The sequence below is a fragment of the Nymphalis io genome, chromosome 5, assembly GCF_905147045.1.
Source record: "Nymphalis io chromosome 5, ilAglIoxx1.1, whole genome shotgun sequence".
NCBI lineage: Eukaryota > Metazoa > Arthropoda > Insecta > Lepidoptera > Nymphalidae > Nymphalis > Nymphalis io.
Genome location: NC_065892.1, coordinates 7,395,694 through 7,413,014, shown reverse-complemented (window position 1 = coordinate 7,413,014; position 17,321 = coordinate 7,395,694). Strand labels below are relative to the sequence as shown.

The 17,321-nt window shown below is 30.4% G+C and overlaps 3 protein-coding genes across 3 annotated transcripts; 2 read left to right on the top strand and 1 right to left on the bottom strand.

Annotated features, from left to right (window-relative positions):
* The first annotated feature begins 580 nt into the window (after nt 1-580).
* LOC126768312 (endocuticle structural glycoprotein ABD-4-like) lies at nt 581-8,695 on the top strand. Its single transcript, XM_050486329.1, has 4 exons — nt 581-720; nt 6,722-6,843; nt 7,506-7,680; nt 8,269-8,695. Exons 1-4 carry the CDS (start codon nt 712-714, stop codon nt 8,365-8,367), a joined length of 405 nt encoding a protein of 134 aa, XP_050342286.1. The 5' UTR covers nt 581-711; the 3' UTR covers nt 8,368-8,695.
* A 2,924-nt stretch (nt 8,696-11,619) lies between these two features.
* Nucleotides 11,620-14,615, bottom strand: LOC126768300 (uncharacterized). Its single transcript, XM_050486312.1, has 3 exons — nt 13,955-14,615; nt 13,339-13,441; nt 11,620-12,050 (listed from the first exon to the last, which is right to left on the bottom strand). Exons 1-3 carry the CDS (start codon nt 14,566-14,568, stop codon nt 11,871-11,873), a joined length of 897 nt encoding a protein of 298 aa, XP_050342269.1. The 5' UTR covers nt 14,569-14,615; the 3' UTR covers nt 11,620-11,870.
* Nucleotides 14,616-15,589: 974 nt separating this feature from the next.
* Nucleotides 15,590-17,076, top strand: LOC126768374 (putative protein TPRXL). The gene is made up of 3 exons (XM_050486398.1): nt 15,590-15,741; nt 16,210-16,386; nt 16,510-17,076. Exons 1-3 carry the CDS (start codon nt 15,590-15,592, stop codon nt 17,072-17,074), a joined length of 894 nt encoding a protein of 297 aa, XP_050342355.1. The 3' UTR covers nt 17,075-17,076.
* Nucleotides 17,077-17,321: the final 245 nt, after the last annotated feature.

Sequence of the window (17,321 nt, the reverse complement as noted above, 5' to 3'; positions counted from 1 at the left end):
AGTTTTACGAGTTTCTTGATAGAACTATTGTATTGTATTGTAACCATGAATGACATTTTATTGGGCTAGAATGAAAATGAAAATTTATTTTTAGCAATTTGTAAAAGATATGTGATATAGACTGGAATTATTAATAGTAATTAATACGTACGCATGTCAGTGTGAGTTATCTAGTTTTTTTTTCTATATAGGTCGAAATATAAATGTAATATTTTTATTTATTTGGTTGATATCATATTCAAAAATTAACAGAATATGTGAATTAATTTCATAAGAATATATTACAGTAATTTCAGTCTGTTGTTTCAGATAATAAGATTTTGAAATTAAAAACAATACATGTTTATATATATATATATATATATATGATGTTTCACGAGCATATATTAGATAATCAATAAAAATATATCGTACTTCTTTTCCGGATGTTTAGACTTCCTGAAAAGAAGTACGTATAGTCACAAAAAATAAAAGTATATGGATTACTTGATCTTTAAATAATATAGAAAATAACTAAGTTTCAAATACGGCCCTGTGTTTTGCAGTCGTTGCAGGCTCCCCCTGCTTGTATGCAATGGCTAGACAAACCTGCGTCTCTATAAAAGGGACAGGTGATTAGAGGCTAAGTACAATCCGGCGCACACGCCGACATCACCGCATAGGATACAATCTTGCGCATCCTTAACATTTTAACTGGAAACATCATACACGATGAAAATGGTAAGTGAATTGAATATTTTTTACATTGCTTAATCGTGAATATATATAAATAGTTTAATATAAAGTTATATCGGGAATTTGGATAGGAACATCTAGAGTCTGCCTAATTCAACATACACTTTTACGTTATATATATATATATATATATATATATATATATATATATATAACTATAAATATAAAATTTTAGTAATAATACAAAAAGGAGGACATAAGTCAACTTATAATCTTTTAATTGTTTGCTCAAAACGGTTAAAAAGTAGTCGTAAAAATGCGTTAATTGAGCTAGGAATATGTTATAACTGTTTGTATTCGCATCTATATGCAAATTTTATAAGGATTTTGAATGAATCAAAGGGTGTTAATTATCATTTATAATTGCTTTTATAGCCATGAAATTCTATTAGCTTAATTAAAAGTCACAGTTAATGTATAAAAATAAATAAAATAACAAAGTTTTTATGGATTTTTTATCATAAATAATTGTTGTAGTTTTATAATTCGTTCAATATAGCGTTATGTTTCATTTTTTCTTTACCTATCTGTAAACATAAATTTACGTGTAATAAAAATAAATAATATTGAATAATTTGAGAAAATATTAATGCAGTTATGAGTAAAAAATATTTTCGTATGACATACATGTGTCATTGCTTAATTCAAATTCAATAACAATAGGATCACTAACACATAAATATAATATTTTTTTAGTATACTGACTTGCTAAGTATTTTAATGTGTTATTTAAATATTTTTCATAAAATTTGCATATTTTTGTCATATGCATATTTCCTTAAGATGAACAGTGCAAGCGGTTTGTCGCGCGGCTTTCGCAATCCCCGCAGCATTTATTGCATCCGACCTTTGCTAATAGCATTGTTTACCTAATTCAACCCAAGTGGTAGGTCCATATTTTAATATAAACATATTATTATCGTATCTACGTAAGATACCAACTCGTAGCTTAATTATTCGAAAGCCTTAAGCTTTAAATAAGTTATTTTTTATTTTAATAAATTTATTAATACGTATTTGTTTTTTTATCATTAAATTAGAATAAATGGAAGTATAATGATACCGTATTACAGACGGACTTGTCGTTTAAAAGCGAGCCTCTTTCAATAATATGGAGTACCTACCTGATTAAGTATATAGAAAATAGATTGTAAAATTATTATTTTTATGTATTAAATATAATGTAAGTACTTCCACTAAGAATATGAATTCGTTCAATATTAAAAAATTAGCTATGTTTTTATTGAAATCTGCTTAAATTCATCTCTGCTTTTCAAGTGGCGTGCGAGCGCTTAATTAGACGCACACCTTTTGTTTTACCACGTAGGACATTGTGTTTTCGAGGTAACACTCAAATTCTGTGTCATGTTCCCACAACTCAATACACTTGCAAAATGTTTGTTATTATGTCGTCGTCTGCATACAGTTTCTGCATACGACTACTCGGAAAACAATTTATAACATTTGTTTACACAAATAATACATAAGTCAAAATAGCTACTAAATGCAGTACATAATACAGTATTGATCGTGTAATACATAATTTTGTCATGTTTTTATAAAATATTTTACAAATTATTTTTACAATTATTATGATTTTTTGTTTAATTTTACTTTGGTTATTGAAGATAAATATTTTTTATATTAAAAAACACATTTTTATTAGCATTCTCGATTTTGGTGAAATCTTATTAAATCAATCCTTAATAATTAATTCTTAAAGTCAATAATTTTAACATACACTAAAAACGAATATTATATTCAGTATTTGAAATAATAGTTATTTCTATTACATCTTCAAAAAAAGAATATAGAAATATAATTAAATTTAACGCATTTCATCTCGGAACATTAAGCTGATAAGGTGTGTGCCGATAAATTTGAAGACTTAAAAAGATTGTAGATAAAAGATTTGTCAGAAATATAAAAAAATGGAATATATATTTTAAAATAAAAAGAGAATATATATTTCTGATAAGTATCGAATTAAAAATTAAGTACGTGCAAGGCTAGAAGTAGTTGAAAGCAAATGTAAATATTTACAAATGTATTGTATATAGCATATGTTAAGTCAAATAATTTTTTTGACATTAGCTTATATTTTTGTAACCAACTCAATTAGATAATTTTGTAACATAAAAATTAATTTTGGTGACATTTTATGAAAAAAAAAAAACATTTCCTTTTAGGTAGTTTAGATAAATATACAACTTTGACATTTAAAAAACAAAATTTTAATATTAAATAAACATATAAATCGATTAATATGTTAACACTATGTCCTAAATCAAAATAAGTTTTTATTTTCGTCTCTTGAAAACCACTTAATGGTATCGTTATAGTTCGAGAAGTAATGGCTCACTTCATTTACAATAAAACAAAACTTTAGTGATAAAAAAAATTAAATGCAAGCATTAAAGGAGATGACCTGCTGGCGAAAAGACGTAAAGATATTAAAAGTTAATAGAAGATTCCGTGTTCAAATTCTTTTTTTTTTTTTAATATAGAAATAATCTCGTTAATTACTGAGAAACGTAAGTGAGTATCTGCTAAGTCGCATTGGACTTATGTGGTGGTTTAAACCACTAAAATATAATAGGAGAAAGATACTAATAGGAGAACAACTAGAACTAGAGCTTAAGCTCTTTATTTATTTATTTATGCCTTAGCTTAGCAGAGATACATTTACAGGCTGTCACTTCACTGATACTTATCAAGTAGTTAATGGTGTTAGCAAACTTATAATAAATAATAATAATAATAATAATAATGTCCTCCAGACCGATTTCGGCCACGGCGGCCAATCTCAAGAGAGATTAGCCAACTACGCAGGAGATATTATAGTGCACAAGTGTGTGCGCAAACACAGGTGCACTCTCTATTCCCTAACTCTCATAATCCGATGGGACGGCAATCCGACACGACCGGAAAGAGTACAGGCGCATGACCAACGGCTTTACGTGCTTTCCGAGGAACGGGAGTGTACACACTTCCAACTTCCAGACTCCGGGCTGCTACTGAGAATTTTTCTGACAAAAAAACCCAATAACTTTTTATTGGCCCGACCTGGGAATTGAACCCCGGACCTAAGGGTCTGCGGCTTTATATCAAGCCACTAGACCAACGAGGCAGTCAGTAGTCAGTAGCGAATATATAGTAATAATAATTTGATTGATGTCAAAAATACTAATCAACATAATACACATTTCGACGGCTCAAATAAGTGACTCTTTCACTTCTTTGATCATTACAAACTTTTCGTAAAAATCTATATCTACTTATATAGTAGTAGACAAAATTATCTAATCCATGCTGCATCCAAGATGCTGTAAAACAAGCATATGATTTCGGTTTAAGCATTTATACAATAATCAATTTTTGTTTCTGTAAAATAAGAAAGCCTTCTTAATAAAATCGTTACGCCTATTCCGAAGTAAATTCAGTTGAATTGTAAAAAAAAAGTTAAGCTCTTATATAAAACATAATATATATAAAGCTGTACAGTCCAAGACACAGCTGAAAAATATCATAATTATTGATATTTCAATTTACGCAAATAGCTCCATCTTTTTATTTATTTTACTGGTGGTAGAGCTTTGTGCAAGCTCGTCTGCGTAGGTACCACCCACTCATCAGATAATCTACCGCAAAACAGCAGTACTTGGTATTGTATTCCGGTTTGAAGGGTGAGTGAGCCAGTGTAATTACAGGCACAAGGGACATAACATCTTAGTTCCCAAGGTTGGTGGCGCATTGGTGATGTAAGCGATGGTTAACATTTCTTACAATGCCAATGTCTAAGAGCGTTTGGTGACCACTTACCATCAGGTGGCCCATATGCTCGTCCGCCTTCCTATTCTATAAAAAAAAAAAAAATCTAACGACAGCATATCGGACTTGTACACATTTCCAAATCTATCAATAACTAGTGGTTTATTATTACTCTAGTGGTTTACTAAAAGTAATCCTTACTAATATTATAAATACGAAAACGTGTTTGTTTATGTTCACGTCTTGACTATTCAACTGACCATCATAGAATTTTGTATACAGGAGTGCAGAACAAGACATAGTGCACATAACAACAACGCCCTCACATTAGTGAATATCGTTTCAGTTTATATTGTAAGAAAAATAATCCTTATAATACCAAATAAAATAAAATATGGAATAAATTATTGCACTAAGATAAAATGCAATTATTTAAATTTATGGATGAGTAATTAAATTCTTTTTCAATAATATGTGGAAATACTAGTAGAATTCCAATATGAATAAAAAAGCAAATATGTCGTTATTGATTTATATCTCAACGTAATAAGTCGAGATGGCCCAGTGGTAAGAACGCGTGAATCTTAACCGATGAACGTGGGTTCAAACCCGGGCAAGCACCTCTGAATTTTCATGTGCTTAATTTCTGTTTATAATTCATCTCGTGCTTTTCGGTGAAGGAAAACATCGTGAGGAAACCTGCATGTGTCTAATTTCATCGAAATTCTGCCACATGTGTATTCCACCAACCCGCATTGGAGCAGCGTGGTGAAATAAGCTCCAAACCTTCTCCTCAAATAGGGAGAGGAGGCCTTAGCCCAGCAGTGGGACATTTACAGGTTGTTACTTTACTTTACTTTTCAACGTAATTAGTGGATTATACTCATAAGTGTATATTTGTTTTTTTCAAATAAATATATGATTTACATTATGTTAATCAAAATATCTTAATCATAACAATATACATAAATATGTTAGAATTACGCATAAAATTGTGATAAGCAATGGGATATAATTAGTGCTGCGTTACAGTGCGCTTATATATTAACTAGAATGTATTATTAATTACTACAAGGATTTCTTTTTATTTAAAAATTTTGTCCAAATTATCATTACCTCAGCAAAAGGTAGAAAATGCTTAATGTCTGAAGATATTCCATGTAAAGAGACTACTATTGTACAATTAATTATGCGGATTTGAAATATTATATGATTTGAAATATTATATTATATAATTTTGTTTTTCCACGCCATTTATCTTTTTTTTCTGTTGCTGAAAGTCAGAGTCTGAGTAGAGACTCAGAGTTATATAATACAATCGGAACGCTGTAGCGAATGATGTTTGTCATCCATCAGGCCTGAATCCTATTGACTTAAGGTGACGATTAGTCTATTAGACATTTTAATAGAGACAGTGCCGTTATCGAAAAAATAATTAAGTAATATGAAAACAATCTATATTTTTAAATAGAAATGGAAAACACTTGTGCTCCCTATAATTGTAAGAAAAACAAAGATCATTTTAACTTAAATTAATTAAAATAAAATAGCTAAATATGAAAAGGGTATTATAGTTTCCAGTTCTATTTCAAACCTTGTTAAAATACAGTCAAAGGAAGTCCCGCAATATGGATACACCATTATATGGTTAAAACCACGCTTGGGCTTAGACTAATTGTTGCTATTATTATTTGTCATGATAGAAGCCAAAGATAAACGTATTCTGTAAAATAATATACCCTGGATGGTTTTTTTATTCTAAATACAGTGCTGTATCATACAGACAAACAGAGAGCGTAGGCTTAGAACTACCCTCTAGGTATTGAACCATAAAAGAATTTCGTTAAACATAAGTGTAATATACCAGCAAGTCTTAAACTTTAAAGTACTAAAAATCATATCCAATTTGCTTTATCCTGTAAACAAATTTTAGCAAACTATTTGATCAATAATATTTGTAGCACAAATAACGCAGGCGTAATTGATAATCTTATTGACACAAAATACATTAAAACTCAAATAAAGGTATATTTAAGCGTACTTAAATTGTATTATATTAATTTGCCTTTTAATTTTAAAGATTACTAAAATTATTTTTAAAAGTTAAAATTATTTTATTGTAATAAATGATTTATGTCTGTGGTACTAAATAATACCTGTTTCCACTATTGCTTTAACTATAAAAATAAATCATTTTTTTGTTTTTTTTTTTCAGAAGATTTTGTTAATTCTTGCCGTCGTAGCCATAGCAGCTTCAGCGCCGCAGAAGCCGGATCAGGTTATTGGCATACTTAAACAAGAATTCGATCAACAGGCAGATGGATCATACGTTTACAGGTACATAATTGTATTATAAGTAATATTATGACTACACCGAACAAATATACAACTCATGTAAGTTTTGATATCTTTACGTAAATTGTCTAACGAAATGTTAAGTTAAATTTTACTGTTTAATTACCATATAATATTTATTTACTCCAAAATATATTTGTCTCGTTAATTTAAATGTATTTGTGGTAAAAAAGTAAGCGCATTTTACTAGTTACCCACTCATCAGATATTCTGCCGCAAAACAGCAGTACTTGGTATTATTGTGTTCCGGTTTGAAGGGTGAGTGAGCCAGTGTAATTATAGGCACAAGGGACATAACATCTTAGTTGCCAAGGTTGGTGGCGCATTAGTGAGTTAAGCAATGGTTAACATTTCTTACAATGCCAATGTCTATGGGCGTTGGTGACCACTTACCATCAGGTGGCCCATATGCTCGTCCGCCTTCCTATTCTATAAAAAAATAATAATAATAAAAGAAAAGTTACTTACAGTATATATAATCGTATAATATGTTTTTAAAACTAACTCATATAGAAGCAAGATAAGAATTTTGTGCTTCAGATTTTACCTTTTGTTCAAACGGAATTTACGAGTACTGTATTGTGTTTTATTAGAAACATTTTTTATTGTATTAAATAAAAAAAGCATTTACCTTTCTTTTTTAGTTACGAGACAGAAAATGGTATTAAAGCGGATGAAACTGGAAACTTGAAGAAGGCAACTGGACCTGACAGCAGTGATGTAATTGTAGCTCAAGGTTCATTCAGTTACACCGCGCCAGATGGCACCGTTATCAATCTCAGCTATGTAGCCGATGATGAGAATGGCTTCAGACCTGAAGTAAGTAAAAAAAATGCATAGTCACGTTATAACCTAAATCATTTGTAATTACTTTTTGTAAAAGTCACAAGTAAGTTTAATTTTCTATTATATTTTCACTTTTAAAATAAGACAATATTAAGCAACATTTATCTGAATTAATAAATTTTAAAACTTTGATAAAGATAAAATATACCTACTAATTAAGGTGAGAAGTATTTCATTATTCAATTTGTATTTGTTTTTTATTGTCTACACATTACGAACGGCAATAAATGGTATAAGTGGTAGATGTTATAGTAGTCAAGTAGATCTAAATGGTAATTAGCGTAATTGATATTTAGTAGTAACGGAGGCTTTCCTATGCGAATTATTGACATTTTGTTAAGTAAATCGTCTCAACCAAATTTAATTGTTGTTCCATTACATTTAATGGATACTAAAATTTTACTACTTTAATATTTCAACAAGATGATTATTTATTAAGATGTTAATACATCTTAAGTCTGTTAAAGCTGGCAAGTTCATTAGAACTTGCCAGCTTAGTCAGAATTTTTAATGGTTATTTTGTACATAGAGCCGCCGACTCATGATTTATTTTTGTTCCAGGGCGCACATTTGCCTACTCCTCCTCCAATACCACCAGCAATTCAGAAAGCTCTGGACTACATTGCATCTCTGCCACCTCCTCCACCCTCCAGAAACTAAGATGCTACTCTTGCGACGACCCTTCGATGACCTCATGCGCTCCATACGATGATCAACGACGACCTACGCTTGTACCAATTTGAAAACACGCTTGTATTTTAGGAATTTATTGTACATAAATCAATGTTTCAAAATAATGTTCATAAAAGCCTGTTTACAGAATGGTACTTGATATTTCTTATACTCAAAGCAATTAAAAACATATAAAAATGAATGCTCAATAATTGAACTGTGATAGTTAAGATTTGCAAGGAAAGATCATATGTACGCTATTTATTTATTAAATAAACGCAAAATCAATGCCAAAGATGCATTGCGGATAAATGTGTTCTGTTTTATCATTATTTAATACGTGGCAGTGAATATATATTATATGGAGAGATGATGTAAACAGTTTAACATTGGTAATGTCAAATTAGGTGTCACCAGTCAAAGGTGCTAATTGTAGAGGTCAATTCCAATAGAGTTTATAGTACAACATAAAAAAACTAAAACTATACAAAAACTATTGATTTTAAAATAAAAATGAATCAATAAAATCTTTCCAGGATTTAACACATACATTATGACGATCGCTTCTTTAGATTGACCTCGACATACTAAATAACATCTTACGCTATGCCTATAAACATGATTAAGAGTTTACAAAACAGATAATGCATATTTATACATTGCTCCATACATAATGGCTGGCCCAACGACATCTGATCCTTCAAACAAGTGTCAGGCTTTAGTTTGTATTCTTTCTTCCCATTGTCCTTCTAATTTCTTTAAAATATTGAATGCTACAAAATTGAAGGCTTTTTAGCGTTCTTACTAACGCAGCAGCTTACTTTGTTTACAGTTACCGTAACAGCCTGTGAATGTCCCACTGCTGGGCTAAAGGCCTCCTCTCCTCTTTTTGAGGAGAAGGTTTAGAGCTTATTCCACCACGCTGCTCCAATGCGGGTTGGTAGAATTCACATGTGGCAGAACTTCAGTGAAATTAGACACATGCAGGTTTCCTCACGATGTTTTCCTTCACCGTAAAGCACGAGATGAATTATAATCACAAATTAAGCACATGAAAATTCAGTGGTGCTTGCCCGGGTTTGAACCCACGATCATCGGTTAAGATTCACGCGTTCTTACCACAGGGCCATCTCGGCTTGTTTACAGTTACACCTCCTTGATATTAATATTCCATGTTCGTTTAGTAAGTTAAGAGCTTAAAATACTGTGAAATGTTTTTGAGTTCTCCCTTTAAAAAAAAAGGGGTAGAGGGAACTCATAAAGATGCTAGCACTTATTTCTAGCTCTACATTGAATATAATCATAATATATATTATTTTGAGGAACAGAAAACACATACAACATATTTACACTATTTGGAGGTTAAATTGAATTTGTCTTATAAACTGTATTAAAACCAATGAGCAAACATATCTCATAATAAATTCTTTGCGATATAAAAATCAGTATTAAATAAAAAGTCACGACAGTTGTTTTTAATGAAATGTAAACGTATATATATTTAGTGATTTTTTTAACCGTGTTATTTGTTTTTGTGTACACAGTGTACCCGAAATACTCGGATGAATTTTATTAAAATACTTATAACCCCGATAAATAAAAACATTTCAATGTAAATATTTAAAACCGTGGTATAAGCCAATTGGTTTTTAATATTTTATTTGTATTTTAAACGAATATTATTTATTTTACTAAAAATGTATGTAGGTCATTGCTTAATGAAATGATGAAAGTGTACATCATTTTCCAAGAACTTAAACGCAAGTGCAAGTGGTGAAAAGCAAAAGCGGCACTGATCATGCAAACTTCGCATTGAACTTCTTTCACATTGTTGTTAAGGTTCGGCGATTTAAATTGCTATAAGTCGCGACTATAGAATATTATATGTAAAATTCTATAATATCTGCACGTAATTCGACGACGACGACGACGACGCGATTCAATCGTACGACTAAGCCTTCAGTGTGTATGCGGTTTATTACTGTAGGCATTCCGTGTATAACCTGTTCGTTAAAGTGAGCGCTGATACAAGGTCACTGATGAGAATGCTAAACGGATATTGACTTAAAGATGAACAAAATATGTTTACGTATTGTATCAATTTATTTGCCTGATTATGATAATACAATATTGATTAATAAGGAGAAAAACAAAGTAAAAATTAGGAGCAAAATGTCCCAGTGTTGGTCAAAGATACAAGATTTATGTTAAGGAAAGGAGGATAACATCAGATATATAGGTACTGCAGAAATATAGTCTGACATTCATGTATTTTTAGATTTCCTTGCGATGTTTTCTTACACTGCGGAACGAATTCTTAACACAAACTTTCTAAGAAAGGATTTCTAAAAACTCACCATTATTCTTTTGTCAAGAAGTAGAACCAACTGCGTTACTCTCGTGACTTACATTGAGTTTGTTTTCATAGATATAACTTCCATATTATACTAACCATGAGAAAAAATACGATTAAATTAAAATAAATATATATTTATATGTATTATATTATTAGGGATTAAGTAATATTAGCAATAAGTTTCTTTTATTTTGTAAGTGACATAATCAAAATTACAATCTTACGACGTATTTCTTCGTGTTTCTGGTGAGTAAAAACTTAACTCTTTGAAATTCAATGATGCGTACCCGGATTTGAACACGACCTTCGATTAAAACTAGACCGTTTCAGTTAAAGATTATTATTTTTAAAAAAGAATTCTAAAACTAAACTAAGCAAACGGAAACCAATAAAACTAGTTACAGAAGAATCAATTCATTAAGTTCTTTAATTTATTATTGATTTCCATGTGGCTTAAAACATTAAGTGCTTGTTAAATAGATGTAAGTAAACAAATTGAGCCAGCAACGACGAACTTTTGACACCTTAACTGTGAAAAAACGCAGTCTTGGTTAAATTTACATTATCATATAGATAAAAGATATTTTTTTGCTTCCAGACAGAGTAAATAACTATCAATTTAAATAATGTTCTTTATTCAATTGAAAGAGTTATATAACTTTATAAATGACTAAGAAAATATTTGTATTTACAATTCTAATAAAAATACGATTAAATTGTTGGCGAGTATGTATAATATAATTTTAGTATAGAAATATACGTAAATGACTGCTACTGCATAGTATCATTAAGATTCATATAACACTCTCCAATTTGTGTCTAATGTTATAAGGAAATATTTTACTATTATAACAGATGTTTTTATTTATTATAAAAAAAATCTTAAAAACGAAAAAAATCATAATAAGTCTTAAGCTATAAGCAAAATATTATCATATAAAATAAGGTAAAACTAGTATCCAAATTAATAATTACGCCTTTACATATGTTTTTAAGGTGATGATTAGTTAAACAGTCTTCTTATTTTGAGTGTCAAATCAATGATAACAGAAAGAGAGAAATCAGTGTTTAACTAAACACCCACTAACTAACGTTTTTAATTGTGGCTGTTAATCCTTTATACTATCCATAAAAGTTAATCTAGTTTTTTAGTTGCTTCAGTAACGGGCTCTGGTGTAGTCTTCGTGGCAAGATACTTGAGAGCTCGAGCAATTGCTGGAGGGATTGGGGGTGGTGTTGGTAGATGATCGCCGTACGGGCGATATCCATTCTCATCCGCTGTGTATGACAAACTGAAGTCATTTCCTTCGTTGTCCTGTAATTTTTTAATGATAAGTATATTTGAAATAAGCTTATACTAAAGCTAAATCTATATTAGGACCGTCGGTGACTTCAACTTTGTGGGAGCACCTCTGACCGTGACCCCTGTATCCCTAAAAACGTGTATCCAAAATTTCATAATGATTTCTTGAGTAGTTAAGATGTGAAAGCGCAACAAAGAAACAAACAATTTTTACTGGTTGTAGGGCTTTGTGCAAGCTCGTCTGGGTAGGTACCACCCACTCATCAGATATTCTACCGCAAAACAGCAGTACTTGGTATTATTGTGTTCCGGTTTGAAGGGTGAGTGAGCAAGTGCAATTCTTGCAATGCCCATGTCTATTGGCGTTGGTGACCACTTACCATCAGTTTACCCATATGATCGTCAGCCTACCAATACTATAAAAAAATAAACAAAAAAACAAACTCACTTCCGCGTTTATTATAAATTATTATTATTAAGGATTATGTAAGAAAGGTAAAATAATATGTATAAACTACTTTTTCATCAGGTTTCAAAGACGAAACAAGGACGAAAAATCGATTTAGTATAGAAGATTTGGTATTTGTTCATGTGACGACTTGAGATGTGTGACCATGCCTGCTTAATGCATAATGAAAAACAACATGAAGATAAAAACAAAAAAATAATATCAGACATGTTTTTCATATACATGCAAATATTATCTTTATTTTAAATTTAATTACAAAACAAAACATGTACTTATCATATTAAGATTCAACTCAAGAAACGCAAAGATTAACTCAATTTAATAGTTCAAGGGCATACGTGACTACTCCTAACCTTTAATTCCGAATATCTTACAGAGATTCCTAGTGTTACGTTTTACAATTATATACTCTTTATAAGTAGATATCTCATCATACTTATACCGATACCAATCATACCAGTTGTTGCCTGGTTTAACTTTAACACTTTAAGTGTTGATAACAACCAGAAATATAGTAATAAAAGCAGTTTTTATTATTATTATTGTTGCTACTCGCGGTTTCCACTGCTTTACTCTCTTTGTCCTATGTTACTGTCTAGACACTGTGGGTCGATGTAATGTTATATAATCTATAAAATATCTCCAAATAAATAGGTCAACTAACTCAAATAGTTTTTTTTTAAATTGGACCCTGAGATTAGCACGTTCAAACAAACAAACTTTTCAGCTTTATATGTTAGTATGGATTTACATCTAGTTAAATGGTTATTGAATTGTTCAATTATAAGCAAATTGTCTTAATTTTATATTTAATGAACATTATCAGCTTACTGTGTAAAAAACGTTTCCTACAACGGATTCGCCAGTTTTGTCATTATCAAAAGATTTCAATTCACCTTCACTCGAAACTCTCGTACCATCAGCGCCTTCAAAACTGCAATGACAAAAGATTGATATTTGTATGCATAGAAACAATAAATTTATAATCGGCCAAACATATTTTAAAGCAGTTTAATAAGATTAACATCATGTTCAACCACAGGTTAGCAAAGGGAGATTGGCCAACTGCGCAGAAAATATTGTGGTGCACAAGCTAATGCGAGTAACTCAACAGCTCGGGATTTTATTAAGCTAGGTATGTCTTAGGGCAGGCCTGTCTACGCTGTACTCGCCTGTTGTACAATCGCCAAGAACAAAGACTTATTATTTATATTATTAAGTTAAATGTCAAAGAATATATAATATGGAAATAGAAACATAATATATTATAGTCTATGTCCTGAATCTATAAACTGTCATAATATAAAAAAAAATTAGCGACGAAAAGTGGACATAAATCAGTTCAAAATTAATAACGTTTTTTTCTGGATTACGTTATAGAGAATCTATAGGTTTACCTAACACTAATAAGGAAATCCAAATAAAAATAAAAATGTTTTCAACTTACCTATAATGAAAGTTACCATTATGTCCATATACATGATTTGACTCTTCCACAATTTTTACCCAAGTTTCCCGTTGTTTAATTTTTTTAGCAACTGGATTATCCTCTGGTGGCCTTTTAGTGAACATTTTTGGTACAACTGTCTTAGGACTAGGAGAAGTAATTAGAACCTTTTCAGTCGAACTTTCTTCATTTTCAACGGTTGTCAAATAGTGGTTTTCTGCAACTTTCACTTCTTCTTTACTTTCTTCATAAATTGGATTAGGTCTTACTTGCTTCCGTCTTTTGATTTTGTTAGGTTCTTGCTTATGATTAGTCTTTAAGGTATCAGTTTCTAGATCGTAAACGACAGTAACAGGTGTTTCGGAATTTTGATTAAAGTTTTTCAAAGCATTGTTATCTTCTTTCTTCTCATATTCAAGTGACTGTACTTGTCGTACTTTTCGGATTTCCGATCCGTCTGTATCCGGTAGAACTTTATACGCTTCAAACAAAGGTGGGTGATTGTAATTGTAACTTTTTATTAAAAGGTGTTGCTGGCTCATGTCATCGTTCATTTCACTGCATGTCACAGAGTATGATAGTACTAAAATAAAAAATGTGTTTGTAATTAGCATATTGAATAATTATTTGTTTATTTATTACACTACAACTTATCAGTAACACGTTTAGAATCGCAATGAAGATGAGTCAGTCTATAATCAAAAATTCTACTCAATAATGTTTTGTATATAGTCATACTACTAGTCAAACAAGAATAAAAACGTTTTACATACGCATTATAAATTTTGATATAACCATGACATCAACTTTAAAATACATTTAAACTGCGGAAATGTTATAAATTGGATATAATGTAATATTATATTGAATAAATTTACTATTTTCTCGATAACTTTATGATTAGGAGTGTCAAATGGTGACCTTTAGAAAAACGTTCATGAAATATATAATTTAAATAAAATGCCATATACTTTTGACTAAAGAATAATCTATTGATTAATGTTTTGTTATATTTTTCTTTGAATCATAAAACTATAGAGTTTATTTATATTTTTATAAGAATAACTTAATGTAACATATTTATAAGTATATCACAACATATATGTATATTTGTAAATTTAACAAAAAAATTAATAATATTTACGAGTAGCTATTAACTTTATTTACTTACCTTACTAAATTTAATTGAATGCAAGTAATTAAGCTAAGTTTTTAATTACGAGTATTCCAACAAATAATTTTGTATATTAAAATATAAACATGTTAAATATATATTAATAGTACAAATATGAATTACATTTTTAAAAGGAGTTTACGCTCAGAGGGGCAATACGTAATACAACAAAATGAATTTCTAGAAAACACCATATAATTCGTAATTACCTACTAAACCTTACTAGTAGTTTAATTTCGTTCGATCGTCACCCTTCATGTCACATTATTGACACCTCGACAATTGTGCAATTTTTCGAAGAACACTTCAGACAACCGCTAAGGTTGAAGTATTTAGCGTACGCTAAGGCTCCACCGGAAAGCGGGGGGAGGATAGTGTAAATAGATGAGTCTTACATATAAGTGGTTATGAAGTCTGGAGTATCATTCATTATTGTTTTTTGAAAGTGATAAGAAATAATCATGTATTCTAAATATATTCTTATTGCAAGCTTTGTTTTCGCTTGCGTATTTGCTAGACCGAGCGATAATCCTGCTGAAAAAGAGCAACCAACGGTGATACCTATAGTCTCACAATCTGACGAATTAGAATCCAATGGAACTTACAAATTCAGGTACTTCTTATTAGCTTTGTTTATTAATTGTGTTTTGCGTTTTTTGGATTTAAGTTTTATTAATTTAACTTTGTCCTCCTTGAATACTTCCCTTCCACACATAAAAACAAACTAAACACTACAAATTATTATTAAGATTTCTTTATGACCGCATTGGAACTATGATACTTGTACTATATATAAATATTATGACGATTAGACATTCGATTTTGAGTAACCTGGTAAAACAGGCAGTAGCACAACAACCGTAGTTATATTTATTTACTTCAGGTGTTTTTTTTAGACAAAGATCTAATAGATGTTTTTAGTTTAAAATTATGTCATTCAAATGTTTATTAGTATATAATTAAAAATAAATAATAGCAAAACAAATCAAAAAAATGTATGGATTAAACATTGAAAACTGCACGACTCAAGAAATCTATATTATAAATTTAAATATTTTATCTATTTAATTAACATTTTTAGTTACGAGACTGGAAATGGCATCAAACGTGAAGAGATCGCTTATGAAAAAGTACTACCTAAAGGTCGAGAAGCCAGCAGTAAGGAAGAAGGTGAAAATGATGACGAAAGTGATGAAATTCATGTACAACAGGGTTCATTTTCGTACACTGCTCCAGATGGAACTGTCATTACCTTAAGGTTAATATAAATAGATATTTTGATGTCTTTGAAAGTTTAATGTCTTTTTTTTATTTTATTTATAATTTTATTTATTTAAAAATATAGTCTTTATTTATTATAAACTTTTTTTTCTATTTATAGGTATATCGCCGATGAAAATGGATTCCAGCCAATAGGCGACCATCTGCCTAGATCACCAATATCAGCACCAGCTTCATCGAATTCAGCTGAAAAAGGCGGCCGTGCCTTAAAAGCTGCAGACAGCGTGGACTCTGCCTCTATGACGGTAGAAGCTAAATCAATAAAAAAACCTACCGAAACAGTCATGGTAGCAGATGAATTAGTTAAGACAGTACCAATCACTAAAGATTCTAAAATGTCTTCAAGTGATGCTGACCCTGAACCAGCTAACATCAATGTGAGTACTGAAGTAGCTTCAACAGCATCTGCTCAATCATCAACTGAAGCTTCTCCCGCTTCAGCAAAACAGACATCTACTTCTGCACCAGAACAATCCGCTGAAGTTATTGAATCATCGTCTTCCACTTCAGCTCCTGAGCAATCAAGTTCAGCTAAAGACATCGGACAATCTTCTACTACAGAGGCTGTTAGTCAATCTGCTGCAAAAGAAGTTCAAAAGCCAACCACAAACGCCACTCAATCTGCTCCGAGTAAAGGATCAAACTCTACAACCGTCTCAGCTTAAACATTCGCTCAAAAAAATGACTATATTGGACAGTTTAATAATCATTTAAATATAATAATAATTAAAACATAAATATGTATGCATTTTTATAGTAAATTTTACGGGTTGATAAAAATAATTAAGTAACTATTGTTAAAAAAATATCATTGAAAATGTGACAAAAGATCGTAATGATTCTCTTATGAAATGCCTAAATCCGAGATAATTTAAAATATAATTATTATTTCATAAAAATAAAATAATAATT